This window comes from Onychostruthus taczanowskii, unplaced genomic scaffold (assembly GCF_017590055.1).
Source record: "Onychostruthus taczanowskii isolate IOZ18803 unplaced genomic scaffold, ASM1759005v1 scaffold58, whole genome shotgun sequence".
NCBI lineage: Eukaryota > Metazoa > Chordata > Aves > Passeriformes > Passeridae > Onychostruthus > Onychostruthus taczanowskii.
This window is the reverse complement of record NW_024503457.1, coordinates 8,433,938-8,459,596: the sequence shown is the minus strand read 5'-3', so window position 1 is coordinate 8,459,596 and position 25,659 is coordinate 8,433,938. Positions and strand designations below refer to the sequence as shown.

Here is a 25,659-nt window from a genome sequence, read left to right as displayed (position 1 = left end):
TTAACACTATACCTTTCCCTGTCACATTCCCCTTTATTCAGACTATTACTTTTTATGGACAATTCTCATTTCTTTATAGTTACTGTATCAGACAATATACACTTAATGGAATCACAAAAAAGAATACAGTAAAAACTACACTTCACTTCTGCACATAATTTTAGGGAACAGAGCTAATTAAATGTGCTCTTATCATATATTTGTCCATTTATCTGGCAAGTCTTTAAAAAGTAGCTGTAAAAGAAGAAGCCATGAATTTAATTCAGAACCTTTACTGTTTCACATGGCACAGTACCTTTAAAATACCATGTCAACTGTTTTGCTTTAATGACCAATTGGCGTTTACGAAAGCAAGACTCAGAGTGTGAAATATAGACAACTGTGCCCTTCTTCTCCTCCTAAGAAAAACAACATCTTTAGCACTATGTTGAATGTGCAGGCTGATCCTGTCATTTCTTCTCCTCTTTTCAAACATAAACTCGTGCATTGGCCTCCCATGTTTATACATCACTGTCAAAGTGTGGGATGAAAGCAACCAAGGCAAGCCACGGCTTTTTGTAAGTATATCCAGCCCTCAAAAACAGCCCTGAACTTGTGAGGAGTAGCTGAAATTTCTACTTGTGCTGCACATATGGCCTGTGGTCACTGAGTAGGGCACACCTAGACATAGTGTGAGCAGGCAAAGTACAGCAGCAAATCTTATACTGAGAGGCCATGCAGGACAACTTGCAGCGGAGGACGGTCAGAGCTGTGATCTGCTGGCAATGGGCAGACTGTGGATCTGATATAGGTGCAAGAGATTTGGGGTATCTCTGAGCCTGCAGCCTTTCTTGTCAAACAGGACCTTACTTAGTCTGCCTCTCAGACTGTAATTCCACAATAGAAAATGCTTATGGCTGAAGGCAGTCTTGCTCCTCTCATTGCTACCAGCCCTCAGCTGTGCTGCCAAAACTGTCTGGGTGGCTTTACTGGGAGATGAATAATACTAACCTGTCAAAAAAAACAAACCCCAAAATAAAAGGACAAGGCCAGAGAAAAAGACAGATAAACTAGAAAAAGAAAAAGACTTAGTAAAAGAGACAGAAAGAGAAAAAGAAAAAAGAAAGGAGAAAGGAAAAGCAAAAGAAGAAAAAGAAGAAAAAGAAGAAGAAAAAGAAGAAAAAGAAGAAAAAGGAAAAGGTAAAGAAGAAGGAAAAGGAAAAGGAAAAGGAAAAGGAAAAGGAAAAGGAAAAGAAGAAAGAGTTTTGGTTTCAAACACATTTCTTGAGTATATTTACAGGAGAACCTCAGAGGCATGGTGTAACTGGAGAGGGGATGTGGCAGCATGAGCAGATGCTGGCTGCAAGACGACCTGGAGGTCCTGATATCTGCACTGCTGGTTTAGCTACAGCCTCGGTAGCCTTTCCTCAGCTGTGGGAATATCAGCATTTGATATCATGTCCTACACTGTGGCACAAACCACAGAAACATCTTGGAAGCAGAGCACACCAGGAGGCAACTGTAGGAGCTAGGAGGCAACTGCACATTTCAGAAACTCTTTGTTCCTCTAATACACAGTTGCTACTGGAAGTACTGAATATAATGTCAAGAAAAACACAAATTGTTGTCTTGCTTCCAAGAAGCACAGAATTAACCCTGTGACACAGCAAGCTATGATAGCCATGCTAGTCTCTGAAAATTAATGCAACATAAAACATATGACACTGGGGGTAACAAGAACAGCATGTTTGCATACAACCACCCACAAGAAAGGAACTGTTCTGGGCATTGTTTTCACTTCATGAAACGTGTGTGACATGTCAAGACAAAGAAATTGAATGCATATTTTTGAATAAACACTATATATATATCAGTTTTCTTTGAGATTTTTTCCAGTATTAATGACAATAGTTGCTCAATCTCATCAAAGATGTGTACAACAGAAAAGTCTACTACAATAAATACAAATATTTTCTTTCTTATTTTGTAGCAGTTTCAACCCAAGAAGTACCCTGATACTACCAGAAAAATAATTTTAAAAAAATACTGATAACCAGCATGTACCAAGCAGCATGCAGCTGAACTCTGAAACCATGCATGTCTAAGTTTGACTGCTGGAAGCCCCCAGAGAGACTCAAGTGTGATTGCTCTGACATTGATAGGGCTCTGTGTGCATAAACCATGCCAGCAAATTCTAAATATTCATTTTTTTGTTTCATGCCCTATATCCTTTGAAAATCTCACTTTTTAAAAAGTCTTAAATTCCTTGTCCTGGAATACTTACTAATTACACAGAATGGAATGCTTGTAATCTCAAAAATACTGATTCTCAAATATATTCTGGAGCTGAGTATTGCAGGCATTGTTATGAATATTTTTTTGATCTTTTCCACAGAACTGATACATAATTCTTTTTATACAGCCAAACTTAAAGCTTGAAACTTGTAAGTAAAGAAAGTAAAGAAAGTCTAAGTAAAGAAAGGGCTATAAGATGGTTTTATATGTGAATTGCTGCCTACAACACAGTGTTAGGGAATATGTCTTGGACAATCACACTGCTCTAGCCAAAATTACTTGTTCCATGAGGTTCACACTTGAGCTCACAACTTCTTTGTGCAACAGGACGAAAATGCAAGTACATTAATGTGTCAGGAGATACTAATTTCATCATTAAACCAGAAGAACAGAGACTGCGCGCTTAATTTTTCAACACAAAATGCAATAATTAAAAAATAAGTCCTACTAAAGAAAAAAATAACACCTGACAATAAACTGCAACTAGTTGTATGATTCAGTAGTAACTAAGAAGGAAAAAGCTTACCTATTTTCATTCATATTGCAGTGATTTGCTGTTGTGATGCTTTGGGCAGAGGCAGCTAATCGTGAAGAACTCTCTCGCTCTAAGTGGGTCTTCTTGATGTCTCTGCACTCTTCTTCATTCTCACACTGAGTGAAGAAAAAAGTAATAATTTCTTATGGTTTGGATTTACTACAGATCCAAAAATATTTCAGCAAGTCTGGGATTGGTATTTTCTGTCATTTTGTTACAAATGATCTTACTTAGTTTGAGTATATAATTAACATGGATCAGAGACAATTGGTCCATGTCTTAAAAAATAAAATCTAAAGAGGCAGCATGTAAGAAAAGGGGTACAATATAAAAATTGGCTTTCACCACTTTCCCACTTGAACCAGGGTTGCCACCTTTCAGATACTAATAAAAGAAGGACAAAAAAAAAAAAAAAAAAAAAAAAGAAAAAAAAAACAATATGGAAGACTGCTTTAGATAAATGGTATTCAAAAAATATACAGATCTCTCTGCATACATACAGTAGCTTAGAGGATAATAGATGATTGGTTGCACAGCAAAACTGTTCAGAAATTGAGCAGATGGTGATTCCAGTACAGAATGACTTTTGGATCAGATTGGTACAAACAGACCAGAAAGCCTGTTCGGTGGACAGCTTTGGCCACGGAGTGGAGGGGGCGTTCCCCTTGGCACCAGAAAGTGAGTGGGAGAAGCAGGGCAGAAGGGTGGATGTGAGCAGAGGGCTGTGCCCACCCAAGCACGGTGACAGCGCTGCTGAGGACAAGGCAGCTAATGGACCGTGGTCCTGCTCCTACACCTATAGCCCCAAGGGAAAATGGGGCCACCAGGGTATGAGGGAGCCAGGATCCAGGATCCAGAACCAGTCTGAGAATGCATCCCTCACAAAGCCAGGGCTCCCTGCTGGGACTGAAGGGTTTGCCCCTTGCTGACAGACAGAAGGGAAAGAAGATGCCTCTTCTTTTACCATACAAGCAGTGATACTGTGTCGACTACGACAAGGCAGCCGACAGTTGTCCCTTCGCTGACCCGAGCACCATTTCCAAATACTCAGGTTTTGAGAGAAGCCTCAGGAGAGAAAATTATGCTACTGTAACGGCAGTGCCTTTGCTAAGGCACGGAAAGGCACGCACACAGCAGTCAACGCTGTCTCCAAGGAGCTGTGATCCCTCGAGGCCAGGAATTTGTATTTCATCACCTTCAGGGCTGGCCTTTCCTCGGGGATTTGGCCAGTGCCTGCGTGGAAAGCAGGGACAAATCCCAGCTCTGAAAGGCCAGCCTGGAGAAGATGCTGCCATTGAACACTGGACGTGGGCGCAGGCACTGTTAGCCTCCCACTTGCTGGAGGCTCCCTTACCCCCTCTGATCGGTTCCCCAGCAGCTCACCTTGCGTTTCCTTCTAGATTTCGGTAAACCCTTCTCTGCGGGGGGTTCAGCACTACTACCCTGCGGGAAGCTGGCCGCCTGGTTTGCTCCGGCGCTCATGGCCAGCGGCTCTTCGGGCAAACGCTCTGGAATCCTGGACAAAAGAGCCAAGTCAATGTTGACCCACAGCGATTTTACCTCATCACTGTCTTTCAGAGGAGACAGGAGCTCATTCCTACCGAAAGGAACCAGGGTGTAAAACTGTTCCTCCAGCTCCTTTGCTATTTCACTACTAGTCCTGGCATTAATAGAGCCAAAGGCACTGCAGCCGCCGTGGGGTTTGCTGGCGGTGCCGGTCCCCGCGTCCCTGGCACCCCGCGGCTCAGGCCCGGCTGCCGCTGGAGCCTTGGGCAGCGGGCGCTCCTCTCGCTCCGACTCAGAGCCTGAGTCGGAGGAGGATGATGAGGATGAAGACTCGGTCTCGATGAACTCCTTGGATTTGGGCGCCGTTTTGCTCGGCCCTCGGGCCCGACGCTTCTCGCCAGCTGCAGCTGAGCGGGGCTCCCGGCGGTGCCCCGCTCTGCAGCCGCCGGGCCGGGCCCTGGGCGCCTCGCCAGCAGCGCTCTCAGGGAAGCCGTGGCTCCGGGGGGGCTGCTCTGCGCTGGGGCAGGGGGGCCCGTCTCCGGCGGAGCTCCTCTCGGCTCGCCGCGGCGCCTTCTTCCCTGATGCCCGCCTCGGCGGTCCGCCGTCGGCAGCGAGGGGGGACTTCTGCCGGCTGCCCTTGCTGCCTGGCGCTTTGTTGGCGGTCCTGGGCCGCGGCCCGTCCCCGGCGGCGGCGGCGGCGGCGGCGGCGGTGCGGCTCTCCTCGCTGCGATGCTCGGCCGGGCCCTCAGCCGGGGTCTTCTGTCCTTCCTGCCGCTCTACCTTCACGCGGCCGTAGTAGGGATGGGCTTCCAGCGCCGGGCCATCGGGGTGGGTTAGGATGGGTGCTTTGTGAGGGGTGACTTTGTTCAGCCACTTGTCCAGCTGCCACTTGTTGGACGAAGGCGGCTCAGGCTGAAAGGGAAACAGACGGCAACGAGCTTAGTGCGAGGCCCTGCTGCCCCCAGCCCGGGCATCCCTCTGGGACAGCGAAACGTCGCATCCCTCCGGGCACCACAGAGATTTTCCTTCGGCACAAGAGCCGCCCCAGCCTATGGCAACCCCTTGGCACTGGCCCTGCGTTGCAGGACAGGGCTCATGCCTTGCATTCAGGGATGTTTTTGGTTTCAGAATGGGGTTTGGAGATGAGAAGGAGAAGGGCTTCTGTGATGTATCATTTCCGAGGGGGATTCACAACAGCAGTACTGCCACTGGCTCTACCGGGAAACGCTTCCAAGTTTCCAAATAGAAAAAAATGCAATGGCGATAGGAAGGGAGAAAAACAAGGCAGGGTACAGCTGAGGCTAGGGGAGAATAGCTATCAGGAAAGGCAGGGGTGTGCATTTTGTGTCCTGTGCCACTGCAGTAAATACAGAAAGCATACAAGAAGCATACAAAGTGGCATGTGGTGGGGAGTTGGAGGGCTAACCAGGCACTTCATGTAACCTGCCTGCTGTTGACATTATAATCCACAAACATTTGCTGTGTGGTGCTGCTGTCAAGGGTTCATTTTGTGAGTATTGTGTGGCTGTTAGTTTTTCTTTTAATGTCTGTCACAACACTATCAAGTTATAAGAGCACGTCTAAAACATAATGACGTTAGGACAGGGAAGAAGTGGGATAATCATGATTTCATATGTAACCACAGCTGAGACAATGTTATTTCAGAACAATGTGTGACTGTTTTCTAGTGCTTCTTGCAATCAGTAATTTGAATGTGATAAAATGAAGAGGAAAGGCAAAGACCCCAGAAAGAAATAGATGATGGAGTAGATGGCTAGCCATAACCTAACCTCACAAAAGCCAAAGTGAAAAATTTCCTAATTTCCTCAGATAGAACCAATATTTGGTTCACTAGGCTATTGCATGTGAATAATCAAAAACTGTGTCATGAGTTGAACATGAAAACCATCAATGCTCTGGAAGAAAGTTTGCTCAAGAGAGAATATCCACAGTCTCTAACTTAAAAGAGTATCTTATTTCTTATTTAAAGTAGGTGCCTGAGGGCAACACAAGTTTCTTGTACAGCCAAGGGCGCTTTCAGAATCACCCACTGAGGATTGTATGCACTCTACATGGAGCAAAGGCTCCTAAAATAAGCAAAAAAATTAGACATTGGAATTCGTATGATAAAAATATTCCTTCTAGCTAAAGTGTCTAATTTACTCATTACTGAACTAGCCCAGACCTATGGGAAGTTTGCAGGACTGACTTACATTTATGTTTTTTAAAGCATACTCCCTAATATCTTACATGAAGAATTTCTTTCCTGTGCTGTAAATCTTGAAAATGGATAGTCAATATTTCTCTTGGATGAAGCTGTATTTTTACAGCCCTTAACTCTTTATCTAAAAATGAACAGCATTTTTTTTTGTTGCTGTTGAAAATACAGATAGATTTGTTTGGTGCCATTCACTGTGCACATACTGAATTTACTGGATATATAATGAAAGGTTCACTATACATGGAAGTCTTTCCACTGTTCAGAAGTATTTCAGGAAAGGAGACACATCAGAAGCACGTGAGGAAAAATACACCTCTGCCCATAAGGATAGGTCAGAGTGAGTGTTGCTTGGAAGTTCAAAAAACCTTCCAATTCATCTGTTACATCCCCTTCTGCCTCTTTATGTATCTTGTAATTCTTCAAAACGGTGGCTCATGGATTTCAAGGGATCACATGCTGCAGCATCATAACCTGGCAGTGCAGGACTTTCCTAGAGTAGTCTGCCTGCTATTTAGGCATAATACCTATGGTCCTACCAACCTATCCACCAACTATGAAGTTTATTCAAAAGGATCCAACAGTGTTACCAGCTTCACTGGTTTTGTCTGGAGTTTCAGGTGCACTTTTGAGGTTTAGTTAAATAAAAATGCAAATCCTTGTGACTTCTGAAAAAGCCTCCTAAGATCTGTCTGCTAAAAAAATACTTTAAGATTCATCTGATAAAAGTAAAATGTCTGCAGCCTATCAGGTAAATTAAAAGAATCCAAACTTTAAAAATTGGAGTTTTAAAACTTTTCTCACTAATTTTGGGCCCTGATACCATTTCTGAATATTTGAGATTCCCAGTGTACACAAGTGATGCTGGTTCATTTTTGGAAGTAATTTATTCAATTGATTGTTCTAACTGAAAATTACTGTACTTTGAGATCACATTGAAAAAAAAAAAAACAAGAAGGCACCTTGCAAGAGAACAAATCATGACAGCAAAGAATAGATAGCAGGACTGGTAAAAAAAAATGGACTGGGAAAATGCACTTGAAAATTTTTGCCCATCTATTATACATGCCTAATTGTAGTTATTTGTGGGAGAAAAAGAAAATCCCCAATTTCTGCTCCACACACCATTCTATGGAAGAAAAGTTGGTTTGCTTGAATTGGAAGTTTTTCAGCAGCACATAAAGATAGAAATACATATGAATATATATGCAGAGTATTCTGGTACCAAAATGCTCTCTGCCCATTGGTTTTGATGTCATGGAAATATGCTGCCCCTAGGGCCTTTTAGAGAACTGTGCTGTTTTCAACTGGGGTAAAGCCAGTGCTGTCCAGATGGGCACTGGTAATAGGAGTAACAGTCTGTGATCAGCTGATTTGCAATTAAATATAGGTTGGTCAGCTGATTTGCAATTAAATACAGGTTTGGCATGAAAACTCAAGCCAGGAAACTCAACAGAACTAAGATACTTTCAGGGATCAACATACACATGTGCCAGGCTTCATGAAGAAACAGGATGTGATACATTTCCTTAAACATTGTGGGTGGATTCATCTGTACAACATAGACACCTATATCTTAGCTAGTCAACAAGTTCCTTCTCCAGTCAGTGAACTACCCTTTTAGGGTGTGAAAAATTCCCTCTTGAAATAGACATATGAAATAGGCCAGATGAGCTGGGCCCTAAAAACGTCTTTTCCTCTCCACAGACCGTAAAGGGGAGGCTGAGGTGGTAGCAGATGTAGGTATCTACAGGAGAAGTGTGCAAATTTGGGTGGGATGATTCCCACGCAGCATGTCTATATATCTCAGATCTCTTCAAGGCTGCAATTGCAACCAGAGGCATGAATGGCATGCATCCAAAAAGGAACTTGTCAAAACGTTATCCAGAAACGCTTTCTAGGATAAAGGGCTGTTAAACAATGCCAGTGTAATGAGGTCACTCTATGCTTGTTACTACAAAGAGGGACCTAAGGCGTGGCTAATATGTGGCAAACTTGAAGTACAACACCACTTTCACTGAGAAATATGAGAGCCCATAACATATGCATGGACTTAGCCCACCATCCCTACAAGCTACTCTGTCTATTGTAAATCCATATCCTAATTTACCCTTGTGGTAACTTGCTTGTGCTGCCTGTTATCAAATACTTCACTCAGGGCAATGCCCATACACATGTGGTGCTTTCTCATTATGTTTAAGGCACAGACGGCAACGATGATGATTATTATTATTACTATTGGATTATATTGCTACTATTAACACTGCTGCTAGTGCTTTAACAAATTAGAACTGGGCATTCCCATGTGTTAAGCACAGCAAACATATACTGTAAGGGATATGTGTGCTGTGCCTAACACAAGGGAATGGCACAAAGAGTTTTCTGGAGGGAAGGGGGAGTGTAGTTTTCAGTCTTTGTCAATAATAGTCGGCAGGACAGCCAAAACCCATGAATCCTCTTTGAAAAGGTAACTATAGTGTCTACAGATGATCTAGTGGTAAAATTCTGATATGTGACTCCTTAAAAAGGAGGAAGAAACTAATGGTTGTGAAGTAGTCAGAACAGCGAAATCTGCAAAGGCCATTGCATCTGGTGTGTGTGGCTGGTGAGGCTCAGAAAGGGGCATCTTTCTCTTCTGGACTGGTTACTGTTGGTGAGGCCAGTGATCCTTTGTCCCATGGGATAGATTCTCTGCTTCCTTCCTACCCATTCCCCACTCTTATCCTTCCTCATAGCAGGAATTTGTGGTTGTCTAACCAAAGACAGCTTTAGTAAAGGCCTGCAGGATAATTCAATGGAACAAAGAACAAACAAACCAAATTTTTAGCTTTAGAAATGTAGCTTTTTCTATATAATTGACACCCACATTTTTTTCAACCACCTGATAAAGGTTGTTTTCCAGATTCTTCATTTATGACATTAATTAAGGTCATTCAAAGAATTCATTACTTCAGCAAAGAAACAGGAGATAGAAGTCTCAGTTCCTTGTTCATAATTTTAGTTGGCAGTCCACAAAACTTTAACTACTCCCATTAATGTCTGAGGCACCTTAATTTGTCCACATCACTGAAACCAGTCTGAATGTTGTCTCCTGTTCTAGCTCAGCCATTATTCTTAGTTTACTGCAGACATAAAGTGAAGACAGCTGAGCTAGTCACTACTGGCTCTAAATAGTCAATGGAAAGAAACAGACACTTTTAGGGTGCAATTCATCTAATCTACTTTATATGTATGCTTTACAATGAGCTGCTTTTTCACTCTAGGCAACTGCATTTAGACACCTGAGGACAACTTGAAAATCTCAAAATGAGATGAGGAAAAAATTACAGAAGACATGAAACAGCACTTGAATTGTTATATAACCTCAAATGCAGAAGATACACTGTCCCAGAAATAAAAATCTTTGAGTATGTGCATATAATGTTTCACATTATTGGGCAGGGGAGGGAAAAGAATGAAGGCATCATAATGGTTTGCAGATTTCTACATTAAGTTGCTCCCAACCTTTAAATATGGAGTTTCTGCCCAGTGTTGTGCTGGACTACTCAAATTCATTGAACCTGAAAGCATCGGTTAATGCTAAATCAAAAACCAAGATGTATTTACTTTTTTTGTCTTAGCCAATAGATTACATTAATTTTAAGACTAAATCTAGAATTGAGTCCACTACTTAAACTTAGGTGGACATGGCCTCCCTTTAGTGAACTTCCAAGGACCTCTTTCTATTTACTGGGTAAGAAACTGGCATATACTTTAGAAGATGGCTTCACTGGATGCATAAAGTAAGTTAAAGCATTTATTCAAAGCTAAAAGGACTTCCAGTCAGAGATATCACCTGAGCACATTTGAACTGGTTCCATCAGTCATATGATAGCCCTGGGAAAGCATTTCCCCTTGGGGAAAACACAGGTATTCTACTTCCTTGGGACATCCATACCCTGTGTGTGCTGTCTCCTAGATCCCATCATGGGATGAAAATTGCCTATGAAAATCACTGCAACCATCACATTTGTGAGTCACTTATTTTTGTGTAGGCATGTTTCATACAGCATGTCCTAGAAGGCAAACCACACAAATATAATGCAAAGAGACAAGCAATCTGTTGGAGTGGGGCAGCTGTTTCGTGACAATGATCACTGACAGCTCAGACTCTGTGCAAAAGTAGTTCCACAGATCTCGAGAGGATATGTATAAAATGCTGAAGAGGAGGCACTTCCTCCATGTTTCCATGACTTAGTTCTCTGCTGGACTTCATGAAATCCAAGACCTGCCTCAGTTAATTCGCTTTGTGGATTCTCTGAGGAATTTCTGTTCTTGGGCCCGAGCAGCATGGGTATCTGCCTAGACAGTAACCACTACTCCCTTCCTGTGCTTCTCCTCCTTTCATCTCATATTTCCTTCCCCTTTATTTCTCCTCTTTGCCCCTTTTCTTCCACCTTTTGAGATCCCATAGGGAGAGAAGAGACCAAGAATGAGATCTTTGCACAAATTCCAGCAGGGAATTAAGTAGACAGAGAACAAGGTCTTAACAGGTCAGATAAGAAAGCTTAGAATGGGAAATAAGACATGAGGTACTGCAGGGAGAGCAGCAAGAGACTGAAAAGAAGAGACAGATGTAGGAAGTGGACAAAGTGAGAGGAGAATTAACTGGAAATGGGTCTGAAAGTACAGTGAAGGAAAGACAGAAGATAAGTGTTAAAAAATGAACAAAAGTGACAGAACCTGAGAAAAATATATTAAGGATGTTTGTGTGAGTACTGCATTTTGCTCAGTTGGAAATATGTCTCCAAATAACCAAGGCAAATATGAGGAAAGGTTTGCTGTTTTTACAGCATGATTTTTTTTCAGGGTGAGAGAATAGGTAAGACATAGTTTTGGGGGGAGGATTCTAGTGATTGGATGGTTTATGTGGAGTAGGAAAATAGACAGACTGTATTTCATGTGTATTTACAATCTTGCCGCTAGATTTTTGAATATTTTTACATACATTAATGTGTGTGATGTGGCTGTGGAGATCATAGTTTAATTCTAAATGTGTGTATTGACCAAGACATGTAAAAATGTCAATCCTGGTAGAAAAGCAGAGCAGAAAAAGCAGCTTTGTTTTGTCTGTTGAGCTTTCTGCAGAGGTGAAAGCAGAAGGTGTCACAGCACTGGCAGCTTAATTGTAGTTTGGCTAGGGCTTGTCTACATGTGGAAATTTTCAGTCCTAGCTTTCCAGATGACTAGTTTGGGCTCAGTGTTTTGCACCGTGAGTAATTCAGTTTAGTCCATTTTGGAGGTGAATTGAAAGAAATCACATAAAGGCAGCAGTAGCAGAGAATAATTCACTTAGAGAGTGAGGCAAGGGAAGAGCATGAGTGAACAACTGGTTTCTTTTAAACCCTACCCTCAAACTGATTTTATAATAGCTTTCCTGTGTAGAGAAGCCTTTAGTTCCCTTGCAGTGCTGGGAGCCCACAACAAGACTTACACACTAAGCAAGCCATTGCTATGGAGGCAGAGTTGCATAAAATTTCAAGCAAGCTGTGTGACTCGCAAGGTGCTCCACTCATCTCCAATTTGAGGAAAATGTAACAGGGTTATTTCTTCCTTCAGTTTTGTTTCAAATGCTTAATCTGCCCCAAGATCCACCATCACTTACATTTCATAGCATGCCAGGAGGAGGATCCTTGGCCCTTTCTCTTAAATTTTTTTTTTTCATGTATCTCCTCACAGCCTCCTTGTGTTGGTTTGGCTGGGAAAAGGTGTGAGTGTGTGTAGCAATGGAGTGGCACCCTAAATCACAGAGAAGCCCTTACCTCTGGGCTGGAGTAGTGCGAGGGCTTGCTGCCGTCACTCTCGCTGGAGCTGCTTTCGCTCTCTGAGTCAGACTCTGAGCTGGTCTCGGATTCACTGGAGCTGCTGCTGCTCGACCCCTTGCTGGACAGTCCCGAGGCGCGGGCATTGGACTGCGGCACCACCAGGCTGCCAGCCCCACACACGGCCCATTGGGTGTGGCACAGGGAGGGAAGAGAAGAAAACAGCAACATAAACATAAAACCCCCACGGATAAGAACAGTGCTGTTTTAGGGAGCATACTCTTTGAATGCCTGTGAGCTTGTCTCTGCTGCTAATGAATAGTGAAGCGACTTCAACATTACATTGCTATAATTGGGGGGGAAATATGGGGTTACTCTCATATCCATTTAAATCTATAGCCTTTGCCATATTTTTCATCTGGGGGAGAGTCAAGTTTTCACTTCACCTTGTCTCTTTTCCCATTCCACAGATGTTTTAGGATATATTAAAAATACTAAGTGTTAAAAAGCAGTATAGAAAGCAGTTTTATGCTGTCTAATGAACACTCAGCCCACAGGTGAAAGCAGGAGACCAAAAAGGTGAACAATTAAGAAACAGTGTTGAACCCCACACTACCAGTCATAAGCAGTAATAGCATTAACCATAAAAATAACAATAATGATACATCTTCACTGGAGCTTCCAACCCACATCTTCCATTTTGCAGACTTCTTTACCTACCCATAAATAATGTGGTTACCTGTAAATACCATCTTGATATTGACAGTATAAGATCTAAGACGCAGCCTGCAAAAATTTGAAGAGCTCAGGCTTGTGTTTTTGCATGTCAGCAGTGCAGTGCTGTCAGCAGAGCTACTTGCCTTCTTTAAAGTTATGTTTGCATGCAAGTGTTTGTATTACCAGGCCTGACAGCAGAAGAAATGTGTATTTTCCTGAAACAGTTGACCATGCATATTAAAAATATCACAGTCATAAAGACTTGAGTGTGAAATATCATATTAAGTCATCCAGCTTATTCCCTAGGCAATGCAATATTGCTCCCTATAGCAGGGTGCATTTTCTAGTGAGTTGTCCAATTTGATTTTAAATGACTCGAATGCAGCTTTTACTTTTACCCCTGGGAAACTTCTCTGCAAACTAACCCAAATTCCACTGTCAGAAATTTCTTCCTACATTCAACCAGAAGTTGCCCTTTTAGAATTTATAGTTGTTACTTATTATTTCATCGTATTACTAATAGTTACTATGATAAATTATCCTCCTCCCTTTTTTGCTCTCACATTTTTGCAGATTGTTTTCCTGTCCTTCTTCAGTCATCTTTCAGACAAGGCCTTACACATTTACTTCTTCTGATCTTTCTTCATAAGTCATTATCTCCAGGGATATGGGATCATTTTTATGGCTCTTTTCTGAACTCATTCCAATTTGTCTATATCTCTCTGATAACAGGGTGCCCAAAACAGAGTGCAGCATTATAGATGGCTTCTCACTACAGCCCTGCAGTGAAGGGCTATTACCTTCCTGCTCCTTGATGCGTTGCTTCTGTAAACATATATCTGAGCTGTGAGGGAATGTATAGTCCATTAACATCCCTACCTCTCTTTCAACACTGCTTTCTTCAGAATTCCTCTACTGATAGCTACATGATTATTTGCTACAGAGAGATTAGCTCACTTTTTTCCCTTCATACCAGATCTCATTTTCCTCTTTTACCTTGCAAGCTTCTAGCTCCTTTTGATTTATTTCACTGTCCTCAGAGGTGTCTGCAGCAACTTCTAATTTACTATCAAATGCAAACTTAATTAAATGGTTATTCACTTCCTTTTCCAGATCATTAATGAGACTGTTAAATAAACTCCACATGAAACACACTGGTACCCTGATAACCATCTCTTCCCAATTCCATTCACCGGTGTTTATCATTACCCTTGTTTATGCTCCGTCAGTCCAATATTGTGACTAATGCAATGTGATCTTGGAGATGCTTTTTGTGAAAAATAATATCTAATAATTAATTACAGTTCTGCTATGTTGCACCTAATCAATTGTCTTTACGTGGTAATGGTGTTTTTCATTATGGAAAACTGATACCTGACACCTCACACGAGCCACATACAACAGGCAATTCCTGAGGCTTTGAAAAGGGGCCAGGCCATCAGAGACGCAGTTTCAACATCACAATTCACCATGGCTGCACAATTTCTGGCCCTCTACCTGCCTCCCCTAACATATGCCAGCCTTTCCCCTCTGGACCACCTGTCTTGCACAAGCCAGTACTCCCACCACATTGCCTTTACTTGCAGCATCCCCGCTGCCTTTTGCTAGGAAGTGGCACAGCTGCCCATGGCTTTCTTGCTCCAGAGAATTTGTGGTGCTTGGGAAATCCTGACATTGTTGGAGAGCTTTCTGCACCCTTCAAAGCACAGTTGGGCCAGGCAGTGGAAAAAATCTCAGCTCTGATCTCACTAATTAAAAGCAAGTAAAATAAAACAGGAGAGGGCGGAGCTGACATCCATTTATATTTTTGATCTTTATTTCCATCCTTGTAACTACTACTGGACAGTAGAGAGAGAGGTGGCAGTAGAAGCTTGTGCTCTGTCAGGATGTCTTGGTGCTACACGCGTGGTCACAGTCTGCCAACTCCTGGGTGGCAGGAGGTCTGCCTTCATGCACAGGCATTAAATGTACCAGTTACAAGGAGTGCCTTTAAAAACTTGGTTTTTTGTCTAGCCATGTAGGTGCAGTAAAGACAAGATTTTCAGGCAGCCATTTGTATAACTTCATTAAGGCACAGAGGTGACAGAAACAGCTGGCAAGCTTACAAAAGAATTTCCTTCTTTGAGAAGGAAAATGGGTATTTAGTAAACAGTTTCAGGACAATGCAGCTTTCCTGGCTTGTACAGGTTGCCCAGTGAACTCTACATTTAAATTGCTCACTTATATTAACAGATTGCAGTTAATCCCTTGCTAAAAAAATAGTGAGAGCTATATACAAGCCATTATGAATAGGTTTTGTGGTTTTAATTGTTTTTCCTTAAGAAAATGTGGAAAGAATATGAAAAGTTAACTGCCTTTTCAGACAGTGTAGCTTAGGGAATGCCTTTGACAGTGTCTGACTCTGATGGATTTCCAGTCCTCTCCACAACAGCATTGTGACTGAAAAGTTCTTGAGCATCACAAAACATCTGCACATTTATGTCCTGCCCTTAGTGACTGTGGTTTTAATTTTTAAACCATCATTTTTATTTGTCATTGACTGAAAAACTCAGGAATTGCTATATAGGGGATGAGGGGGAAAAAACCCATGGTAATATTTCTTTCCTGTTGTGACATGAAATATTTTTCTAGGCTGCTGAGTAGAAATTGTTACTACAGCCCTAGATATAAAATATAACTGTGGGACTCTTCACAAACATCTGGAAATCTATGTTTGCTGCTCTAATGGTAGCCAATGTACTACAAAAATTAAACATTACAACATTTTCCCATTTATGCTGATACTGCTGAAGTCTCCTGTCTCCCTTTTACTTTTTCAGTTTTGAAATACAGCATATTCTTATAAGGATCTGCATTATGCTATAGTGACCAGGGTAATAACAGTTACATCTGTCTTCATGCATTCTTATTAAAACACAACTTTTTTAAAAAATTGGTAACTTTTATTTTGGTTTGCTCTTTCTAAGGTATGTAAGCAAGATCATGCAGTTAGATTGATCCACATTTTAATGACTGTGGCAAATAACAAGTGAGCATATTTTGCTACTGGTTTATGCCCCAGAATTAATTACCACATCATAGAATTTCTAGTTTTATTTTAAGGAATTAACAATTGGGTGAGACACACTTTTCTTTAAAGTCTTAATCATAACTTGAACTCTCTGACTTAAGAGAGAGAGTAAATACCTTGTAAATTTGCCAGAAGTTCAGCAATAAGACCATTTAAAAACCAACAGACCATCTGAAGTTTCTGATCAGATATCTCCCATTACCCTGGATACAGGGGACCTGGGCACCTAATTTCCATGCAAGTCTCCAACAACCCATCTTCCTGCACTGTCTAGTGGGCAACTGACCCTTCTTAAAAGAACTGCTAGATTCCTTGTAGGCTCAATTTTTCTCATATGTGCTGGTTCAGAAAATCAGTGATTTGGGGAGATTAATACTTCTTCTCCACTCAAACTAACTTGTGATCCAAGTTGAGAGGTGGAGCCATCTCAATCCCTGGACAAGGCCTAGAGGTCATTTGTGTGGGACCAGTTGCTAGCCCCATCAGGCTGCATGGCCATGGCCAGCCTTTGAATGGCACCAAGGTGGTTAGAACAGTTATGCAGGAAAGGTGCTAGAGCTGGCTATTCAGTCAGTGGAGACAGATTCCCAAATGAGATTGCTTTGGTGGCCCTCAGGAGACCTCTTCAGGTTAATCACGCTGGATCTGAGTCCTGCTCTATGCTCCATATTAAGCTGCTGCTTACAGCTGCACTACTTCCCATGAAAATAAATCATTCATCACTGGCCACAAGAATTTCCCAGGCTAGGCACATGCTGCATTGCAGGAATTCAAGCTCAAAAACATGCAGAATGGATCAAGATACAGGTAAAACTGATGCAGTCTTTACCAGACTGCAAGTATTCAGTGACAATATAAAAAGAAAAATCCCTCTGATGCTGAAGAATTTGCCATCCCAGTTCTTCACTGTGTTACAATATGAAGGCACTTTATACCTACTTTACACAGGCATGAATGATTATCAAGAATGCAATGCAAGGGAGAATCAGGCCGCGGAGAAATGACTCAGACAAAGGAACATATCAGTGAGCCTCTCAAACACTTCTCCAGCCACAACAAAGGCTATGCAAATGCTCATAGACTCATAGAATCAAATTAAGGTTGGAAAAGACCTCCAACATCACAAAGTCCAACCTTTGACCAAATACCACTACGCCCACTAAACCATTTTATAAAGTGCCATGTCTACTCTTTTTTTGAACACTTTAGGTATAGTGACTCTACCACTTCTCTTTACCACTCTTTCAGTGAAGAATTTTTTCCTAATATCCAACCTGAACATCTCTTGTCCTTCCTTGGTTGCATGGAAGACAAGGCTGACACCCACCTCACCACAACCTCCTTTAAGGTAGTCGTAGAGAGCAGTAAGGTTTTCCCTGGGCCTTCTTTTCTTCAGTGTAAACAAGCCCAGTTTCTTCAGCTGCTCCTCATGGGACTTATGTCCCAGAACTTTCACTAGCATTGTTGCCCTTTGCTGGACACGCTCCAGCACCTCAATGTCCTTCTTGCAGTGAGATGCCCAAAACTAAATACAGTACTTGAAGTGTGGCCTCAGCAGTGCTGAGCAGGGAGAAAATGCATCATATTTTAGAGTCCAGTTGGTCTGTGTAATTTCACTTTGCAAGAATTGTACCCAAAGCTTTCTTACCAAAAAGGTCACTAACACTATCAGACATTATCTGCTGTATTTTTTTTTTTTTTTTTTTGTGTCTAGAGATAGGACACTATTTATCCAGTGTCATCTGCACACCTGTGATCATCTAAACTATTTTTCTTCTAAATCTCATTCTGGTGTGCAACTGCTAAATGGCTGTGACTTCCCAGAAGAGAGAGAAAGGCAATAACTAGTGAGAAGAGCTTATTTGAATAAACAAGTGACATTGTTAGGGATCACACTGTCAACATTGAGAGGTAAGTGTGGAAAAGGTGATCCAAATTTATATATCACTAAACTTTTGAGAAAATCCTATGAAAGGCTGTATGACTACTTAGAGTACTTGGGATACCCAGAAAAAAGTCTATCACTCTCTAGAAATCAAGACCAATTGTGGGAAACCAATACTTTGAAACAGACACTAGCCCCCTAGCTGGTATAAATTGTCATAGCTCCATTGACTTCAATTAGGCTACAGTGATTTAAATCCAACAATAAATATGACCAAGACTCTGAAACAATATTTCAAATTCAGTGATGAAAACATATTCCATGGTTTAAAGGAGCTCTGTTGGCAGAGCCTCTATTTTGATTCCAGATTAAAGTAACTGAAACACCACTTCCCTCTTCCCTCAGAGCCAACCCACTGAAGGTCTTTTATGGAAAACTCTTTATCCCTTTATTGCAAGAAGCAAATTCCACATGGTGCTTCCTCAAAGCACAGACTGAGAACATTGTGCCAAGATCTGTATAAATATCTCTGCTGCTTGGCACTGAATATATTGCATGTCTCTCATGCACACAGTAGGGAATTCCTGTCTCAATAATTGTGAATGGATCACAGAAGCCATGAAAATGCCCACTTCTTGCTGCTGCTCCTGTGTATTTTTCAAATTCTCTTCCAACAAAGACCTCTGAAGCATGGGAATTATAAGGACTTGAAGATCAGGCCATCCCAGTATTGTAACAGAACATATGGGGATATCTTCTGAGGCAACTGTAGAATGCCAAGAAATTGCACCATAAGGACAACCCATGGAATGGAGGTGGACCTCATCCATTTGTTTCAGGACAAAATCATGCTGAGAAAATGGAAATTATGCCATAAACTCTAGAACATGCACAGACAACAGCCAGATACCACCATGGCTTAAAATACCAGTACAAAGACTGGTTGTGTACTTAAAATTCAAAGATGAGTACAATCACAAAGTCATAGAAAAGCTTGGGTTGGAAGGCACCTTAAAGATCATCCAGTTCCAACTCCCCTCATCTTTAGGGTCCATTCTAACCCAAGCCTTTCCATGCCTCTATGCTTCTATGATAGAAAGGCTCTGTACTAGTTTTAGGTCTGTCCCATTGTGTCTGAATGATCAAATCAAATGATCCTTCCAGGGCTCCAGCCACCATCCCATACATGGGTGTGACTGAACTTCCCACAGTTGGTGTGTTAGGAAATGTCTTTCACTATTCTTTAAAAAACACTTGGGTATCCTTTTTCTGAGGTCAGTATGGAAGTGACACAAATTTATGGTTTTGTGCCTTTGCTAACTATAAACATTAAACCAATTAAATGTCTGAATTCTTTCCAGTTACCAATTGCAAAAACCTATCGTTCACTAACAGGAAAAGACAGCCCTGCCATGGCTTGCTGTTTCAGCCTGAACGCAAAAAAATGAGGCTCAACACTTTCCTTTCTCCCTTTCTCCAGGTAAACGATTTCCCAGGAGTCTGTTAATATCTTTAGGAAACAGAGAAATGTTTTCATACCTCATTCCTGTAATGGATGAGGTATGAAATGGGAGTCATGATGAGTGAGAGTCCTGGAGGTTGTTCGGCTTGTCACAATATATAATGCTTCTGTGAAAGCACTGCATTACCTTAGCTGCACCACCTTTGCACAGCTCAGCTAATAAAGCACAGCTGCCAAGAACAGAGTTCATAGGCCCCACCTATATTTTAACACTTTCCCTAGGAGCTTCTTAAATTGTTTGTGCTGACAAGACTACAAGTATCATCTGATAATGCCAACTGAAGGCAAACCAGATCTCTCTGAAGAGAGTCAGGTGTGTACTGTGCAATTGCAGCTTGTCAGAATAGTCACTAAAGAAAAACTTATGGGAAAGGCTGTTTAAAAGAACAAGCTATGAAGCTCAGGCACACAAATATACAAAACCTGTGAAGAAAATCCATTCTGGCAAGGGGCATCTACTTAAGGTCTAGTTGGTACTGGAGGCAGTCAAATCACAGCTCCCATTGTGAAGGAATATGGTGGAAAAGAGAAAGCCTCTAGAAAAAAACCCACCTTGAGTTAAAAAATCTCCTAAAATAAAATGCTGCATAACAATTAATGGTGACACCTCTGTATAAATTGGTCTATCAAGAGGAGCATGTGCTGGGGTATCTGAGATGAAAGGGTCCAGTAGACCTGGAGCAGCATTAACATGGGGGTGAAGTGATTATTCAGCGGGCTGACAGCTGTTCTGGGAGCCTGGTGCCAGATTCCAGCGTCTGCTTTCCACTGCTGCCAAGTGTATGCTTTTCGCTCCAGATAAATGGAGCATCAGCAATGTTTTATTTGACCTGCTCACAAGAAAAATAAAGCAACTCTGACTTCCTTGGTGTGTTTGTCATTGACCTTGCATCAGCTGAATATGAGTGGAGAGAATCCCTGGTCTGGGCAATTTAACTCTTTAGTAGAAGAGGCCTGATAGGGTCTTTTTACCTTTGTAGATTAATTAGTCTCTTAATGTCTCAAAGTACAGTGACTTGAAGAAATGACTGGCATAGTCTATTTGTCCTACATTGTCCTTGGAACATGGCCTTGGACCAATGGCCTGGAGAATGATGAACAGCTTTGAGAATAGTCCATGAACAGCACCCTTCTGCATCCCCTGTGAAATCAGGAAGCAATCTCTATAGAGACGTTTTTTGAAGGGGAGGCAGGTTGGACAGAAATAAATTGGAACTGGATAAAGTTGTTGAGAAGATTCAGTCATAGAACATGGCTTCTGATTTCCCCCTGAGACCAAGGGCAATGGCTTTTATATGTTTTCCTTCATATACACCCCAGAACTTTTAATTTTTTTTTTCCACTATTTTGGCCATGTTAGGAACTTTCTATTTAAGATCTCTCTATTGTCTGGGCAAGGCCAGTTTGTGCCCTCTGGAGATTCCTACCTCTCTTGATGGACTTAGAAAGAATCTAAGATTCTAAGGATTGCTTAAACTGTGTGCTTGGTATGCCCAGCACCTTGTGCATTGTAATCTGTATGGGAAGCCAGGGAGGTTTGGTTCAGATTCCTCTTCATAATCTTCTTTTCAGGGCTCAGTCACCTCTCTTCATTTGTCCTAAGGTGGGGTTGGTATCCAGTATGAAGACCTATATCCACTCCCAACTCAGTACTCCACTATTTCATTAGACCACTATAAAAAAGCCCTGTCAGATTCAATTATATCAGTATCAGGAACAATTATATCTGTCTCAGGAACAGATCCTCCACTAACATTTTGTAGGTGATTCTAGCAGTCTGGTTGGCTTCAACCTGCCAAGAGACATGTTAGAAAAACAAAGGTAATTAAGCACTGGAACCAGTAATCAGTGAAGATAAGGAACATCTTCACTGGTAATGGTAATGGCACTTTCACTGCAATGGTAATTGCAGAAACTAGGCAAAGGAGCAATGCAATATATTCTGTAGAGTGGCTTTAACCCACCATTTTCAATACATCTCATCAGGAGATTTTGATACAGTTTCACTGGATATTAGACTGGGTGTTGCTCTTTTTGCCCATTTATTTCCTAAAATGTGAAGTGTAAATGTGAAGTGTAAATGAAGTGTACTTCTATCCAAGAGAAGTACACCCCACATTTTTGCTTGTGAGTGACAGCTTCATCAAGCCTCAGAAGAAAACCACAGTAGTGTACACTAGAAAATCCTCATCTGCACTGGCCTGCCATCACCTTATTTCAGAATTACTGTTAATGCTGTGGCTGGCCATCAAAGCAAACAGCCTTTCATAGTCTTCAGACATAGTCACACCTTGCCTCAGCACAGAAATCATTTGCCTCAGTCAGCAGAGCCCTAGGTATGGTTCTGCCTTGCAAGACCTCTCACTAGGCTCTGAGAGTCCAAATACAGATGAACTTGTGCAGATAAAATTACTAACTACCATAATGGCTGTCCAAATGGGTGCAATAAATTTCAGCATGAGACAAACTCTCTCAGGTTTCACTGACTCTTAATGTTGCTGCTGCCAGCTTTAGTGTTACTCTTTGACTCGAGCCATATTCTGTTGTCTCCCAAAGGTCTTTTTGGCCCGTCAGCTCTAATCAATATGCTGCCTTGAGAAGAAGCTTGTTTTAAGTAGGTTTGCTCACCATAAAGAACCATAAAAAGAACATTTGACTTCTAGTCCTTGTCAGCATATATCACTCCCTATGCAGAGCAGCATTTAGATGGTCTGTTATTTGAATCCAAGTGCTCTCTTTTATATGTTTCAAGAAATGACAAATGCTTGAAAAAAATGCATAGTTGTTCTACAGAAGACATTAGGCAGGCTCAGGAATGGCAAGCAGAACAGCTAATAAAGCCCAGAATTGTAGCAGAGAGGATGTTAAAAGCTAATTAGTTTGAGATTGTTTGAAGACTTGTAAAAGGTTCTTCTGTTCTCCTTTCTGTTATAGGCACAGGCTGTTTTCCATCATCATCCAAAAATACTTTGATATGTTTTTCGAAAGAGCTGCCCAGGATATGCTCTTTACCTATTATTGACATGTTAGCTGGAAATAAAGAATGTTTAAAATGAACTTTTAGCTGTTGAGCATTTGCTCATGATGCAGCCTTAGGTTTTCAGGGGTCTGAGCCACTGGCAAAAAAACTTCTCCCATTCTGACCAGGCTCAGATTCTTGACCCCTTATTCTGGTTTAGTAATATCATACTTTACAGGTTGGATGAGAATACCCAGAAGTGCTCCTGAAGAGCAGGAATGGTCTGTCTAGTGGGGCTGTCAGGATCTGACCCATTGTAACCCAGCAAACACAGTGTGCAGATAATTGATAAAGGATTTTGAAGCAGAGAGCAGTGTCTACGAGTAACCTTTGCTGTGCCTTCCTCAGGTATAATGTGATATATGAAAAACTATGAAGAAGCATGACATGCACAAATATATAAATGTTACAAAGAGTTATATAAATTGCCCTTTACAATTCAAAGGAAAAATTGAATGTGAATTGCATCTTTTTGTTAGATGTTATCCATGGAAAGTAAACTTGAGGTTTACTCATGCACACACAGATGATGAAGGGAAGCAGAAATAAATTTCAAAGTAAATATAATTTTATTTGCTTTATTAATCTACAATGTGGTACCAATGTGTCTGGACTCAGTGGTTCCCCAGCTGCAACCTCCTGCAGGATGTTATCAATCCTTTATTTCTGTGAAATGTGCTACCAACTACTACGAAAAACACTAGATCTGTATGACATTTTAATTAAAAAAAAAAAATTGGTCTTATACCATGCTGTGTCCTGATGTAGTTAAACATATATCTTCCAATATACCTTTCAATCCGTATCTCACATGTTTTGCTGTTCATTAACCACCATGCATCTTTTTAGGTTTCCTGTGAATTTACAATATCACTAAAGCATGTGGAGATGCCCTTCCGTATTCTTCAATGCATGTTTTGCTCTCCCTGCCTTTCCCAGTGGGGCAGAAAGGAAATGCACACATGACAGTGGGGAGAGGGCACAGGGACAGGGAGGAATATTGCTAGTTGGTGCTGCTGCCCCCTCCCAGTGGCAGAACAAGCTGTTGCTGTCTTTTTTCTGTCTCTGCCCCGAGGCCAATAGTCCCTTTCTGGCACCAGTCTTACTGCAGTGCCTCAAACAGGCCCTGCCTGCCTGAGCTCCTGCATGGTCTAGGATGTGTTGTGTCAAGTGGTGAGCCTCTTCAGAGCAGGAATGCGTGTTCAGCAGTGTGACCCAGCATGGAGACTGTTAAAGGTGTAGGAGTCAACATGTGCTGCTGCTGGGAGTTCAGTGCCCAGCTGTGAGGATATACATTTAGTGCTTCTTTAAAAGGGTATCACATCACCTGCCTGCAGCTGGGAAACAGCTGGGGGAAACTTGGAGAGTCTGCACAAGAGCTTTGCTAAGACGAGACACAGATTTCCAGGAGAGTATGATTTTCCACAGTCAGTGCAGCATGAAAGCCACTCTTGGGGATCTTTTTTTACCACCCCAACACGACCCTAAGTGCAGCTAGGCAAGCTTCAGCTTGGGGAGAAAGATCAAGCGCTGGGTCTTTGCCATTATCTTAGGCACTAGGGGAGAAAGCTAGATGACTTTGTTGATAACTACTAGCTTGAAGACCCCAGCAGGCCTTCAGACAGTTTTATTAATCATGAAAGTCATTAAAAATGGCCAATTCCTCAGGGGCAAAGTAAAAACAAAACCTTGGAAAAATGAATCAGAGCAGGCATCTCCCATTCCTAAGAGCACTCCGTTCAACATTCTCTGCAGGAAACTGAAACAGAATATTTAGGACTGATACTCCCAAGCAATATAATCTAATGCTTTCTCAGGGAAGGGGCAAGCTTCCTTATGGATTTAGATTGCAACAAAGAAAAATACTGACAGACTTTGTGTACAGCTGGGAGGCAATGAACTCTCAGTCATTGACTCAGAGGTTTGCATGTAACATCCAGATTCAGCAAGACAGTTTTCCCTTTTGCCTTTGAACTTAGCCTTTCCTCTTTTACTTTTCTGCTTTCCCCTGACCTCTCCCTGGATCCAGATCTGGGCTCTGCAGTACAGAAGAGACATGGAGACTAGCAAAGTGCCATGGAGATGATTAAGGGATTAGAATTTCTTTCACATGAGGAGACTGAGATGACTGAGAGGGATAAATATCTAACAGGAGGAAGTAAAGAAGACAGAGCTAGGCTCTTCTCAGTGGTGCCCAGTGACAGGACAAGAAGCAAAGAACAAAAATCAAAACACAGGGAGTTCCTTTTAAATATAACTTTTTTTTTCCTTTTTTTTTTTTTTCTTTTTTTTTTTTTTTCTTTTCTTTCTGTGAGGATGGTCAAACTCTTGAACAGGTTACACAGAGAGGCTGTGGAGTCTCCATCCTGGGATATAGTCAAGACCCAACTTTGGCCCTGAGCAACTCTTTTAGCTGATGCTGCTCTGAGTGGGGGTGCGACTGGATGATCCCTGGAGGTGCCTTCCAGTCTCAGTGACTCTGTGACCCGGTTGGAACTACCTCAAGTACCACAAACTATGGTGCTAACTAATGTGATAATGTGACAACGACGTGGTTCCTGAGCTTCATCTGGCCACGAGTGTCCCCCTGTTTTGTGTTGAAAGCTCACTCAGATGACAAGTAAGTCACTGCCCAACCTGACTGAAATGTAGACTTGGCCTCAGGCACCAAACCTACAGCTGAAACACAGCTGCCTATCACATGTTCACAGCTTCACCCTCTACTCCATCCTTTTGCAGGCTACTCCATACTTGTCAGAGAAAAATGGACTCAGGGGGTGTTTATGAGGTTCATTTGCTGCATTTGGTGTATTTTACACTAAGTGAAACATGTAACAGCAGCAGCCACAAGCTGGAAAACTTCCTTCTTCAAACATTTCTGGATCTGTTTCTGAATGTGACCAGCAGTGTCTAAGGCAGCCCATCAGATTAAGCTTTATTTATTGAGCTGTACTTTACAGCACCTCTCTTCTATAAAAATGTGCTGTTAGGAGACTGCTTTGCATTTTTTGGGAGTATCTCTCCAGTGCAGTTGTTTAGCATCATTGCCCAGAGCAGCTGCTGGCAATGCCAATGCACTGACAGCTACAAAATCCCTTCTTTCTGAAATCAG

The 25,659-nt window shown here is 41.9% G+C and overlaps 1 protein-coding gene across 1 annotated transcript in view; it reads right to left on the bottom strand.

Annotated features, from left to right (window-relative positions):
- AFF3 (AF4/FMR2 family member 3) overlaps window positions 1-25,659 on the bottom strand; it is a 312,945-nt gene that overhangs the window by 29,609 nt on the left and 257,677 nt on the right. The window contains exons 11-13 of the mRNA XM_041418130.1: window positions 12,335-12,500; window positions 4,193-5,227; window positions 2,801-2,925 (exon numbers count right to left, since the gene is read on the bottom strand). Coding sequence (XP_041274064.1) covers window positions 2,801-2,925; window positions 4,193-5,227; window positions 12,335-12,500 — 1,326 coding nt within the window. The remainder of the gene's footprint in view (window positions 1-2,800; window positions 2,926-4,192; window positions 5,228-12,334; window positions 12,501-25,659) is intronic.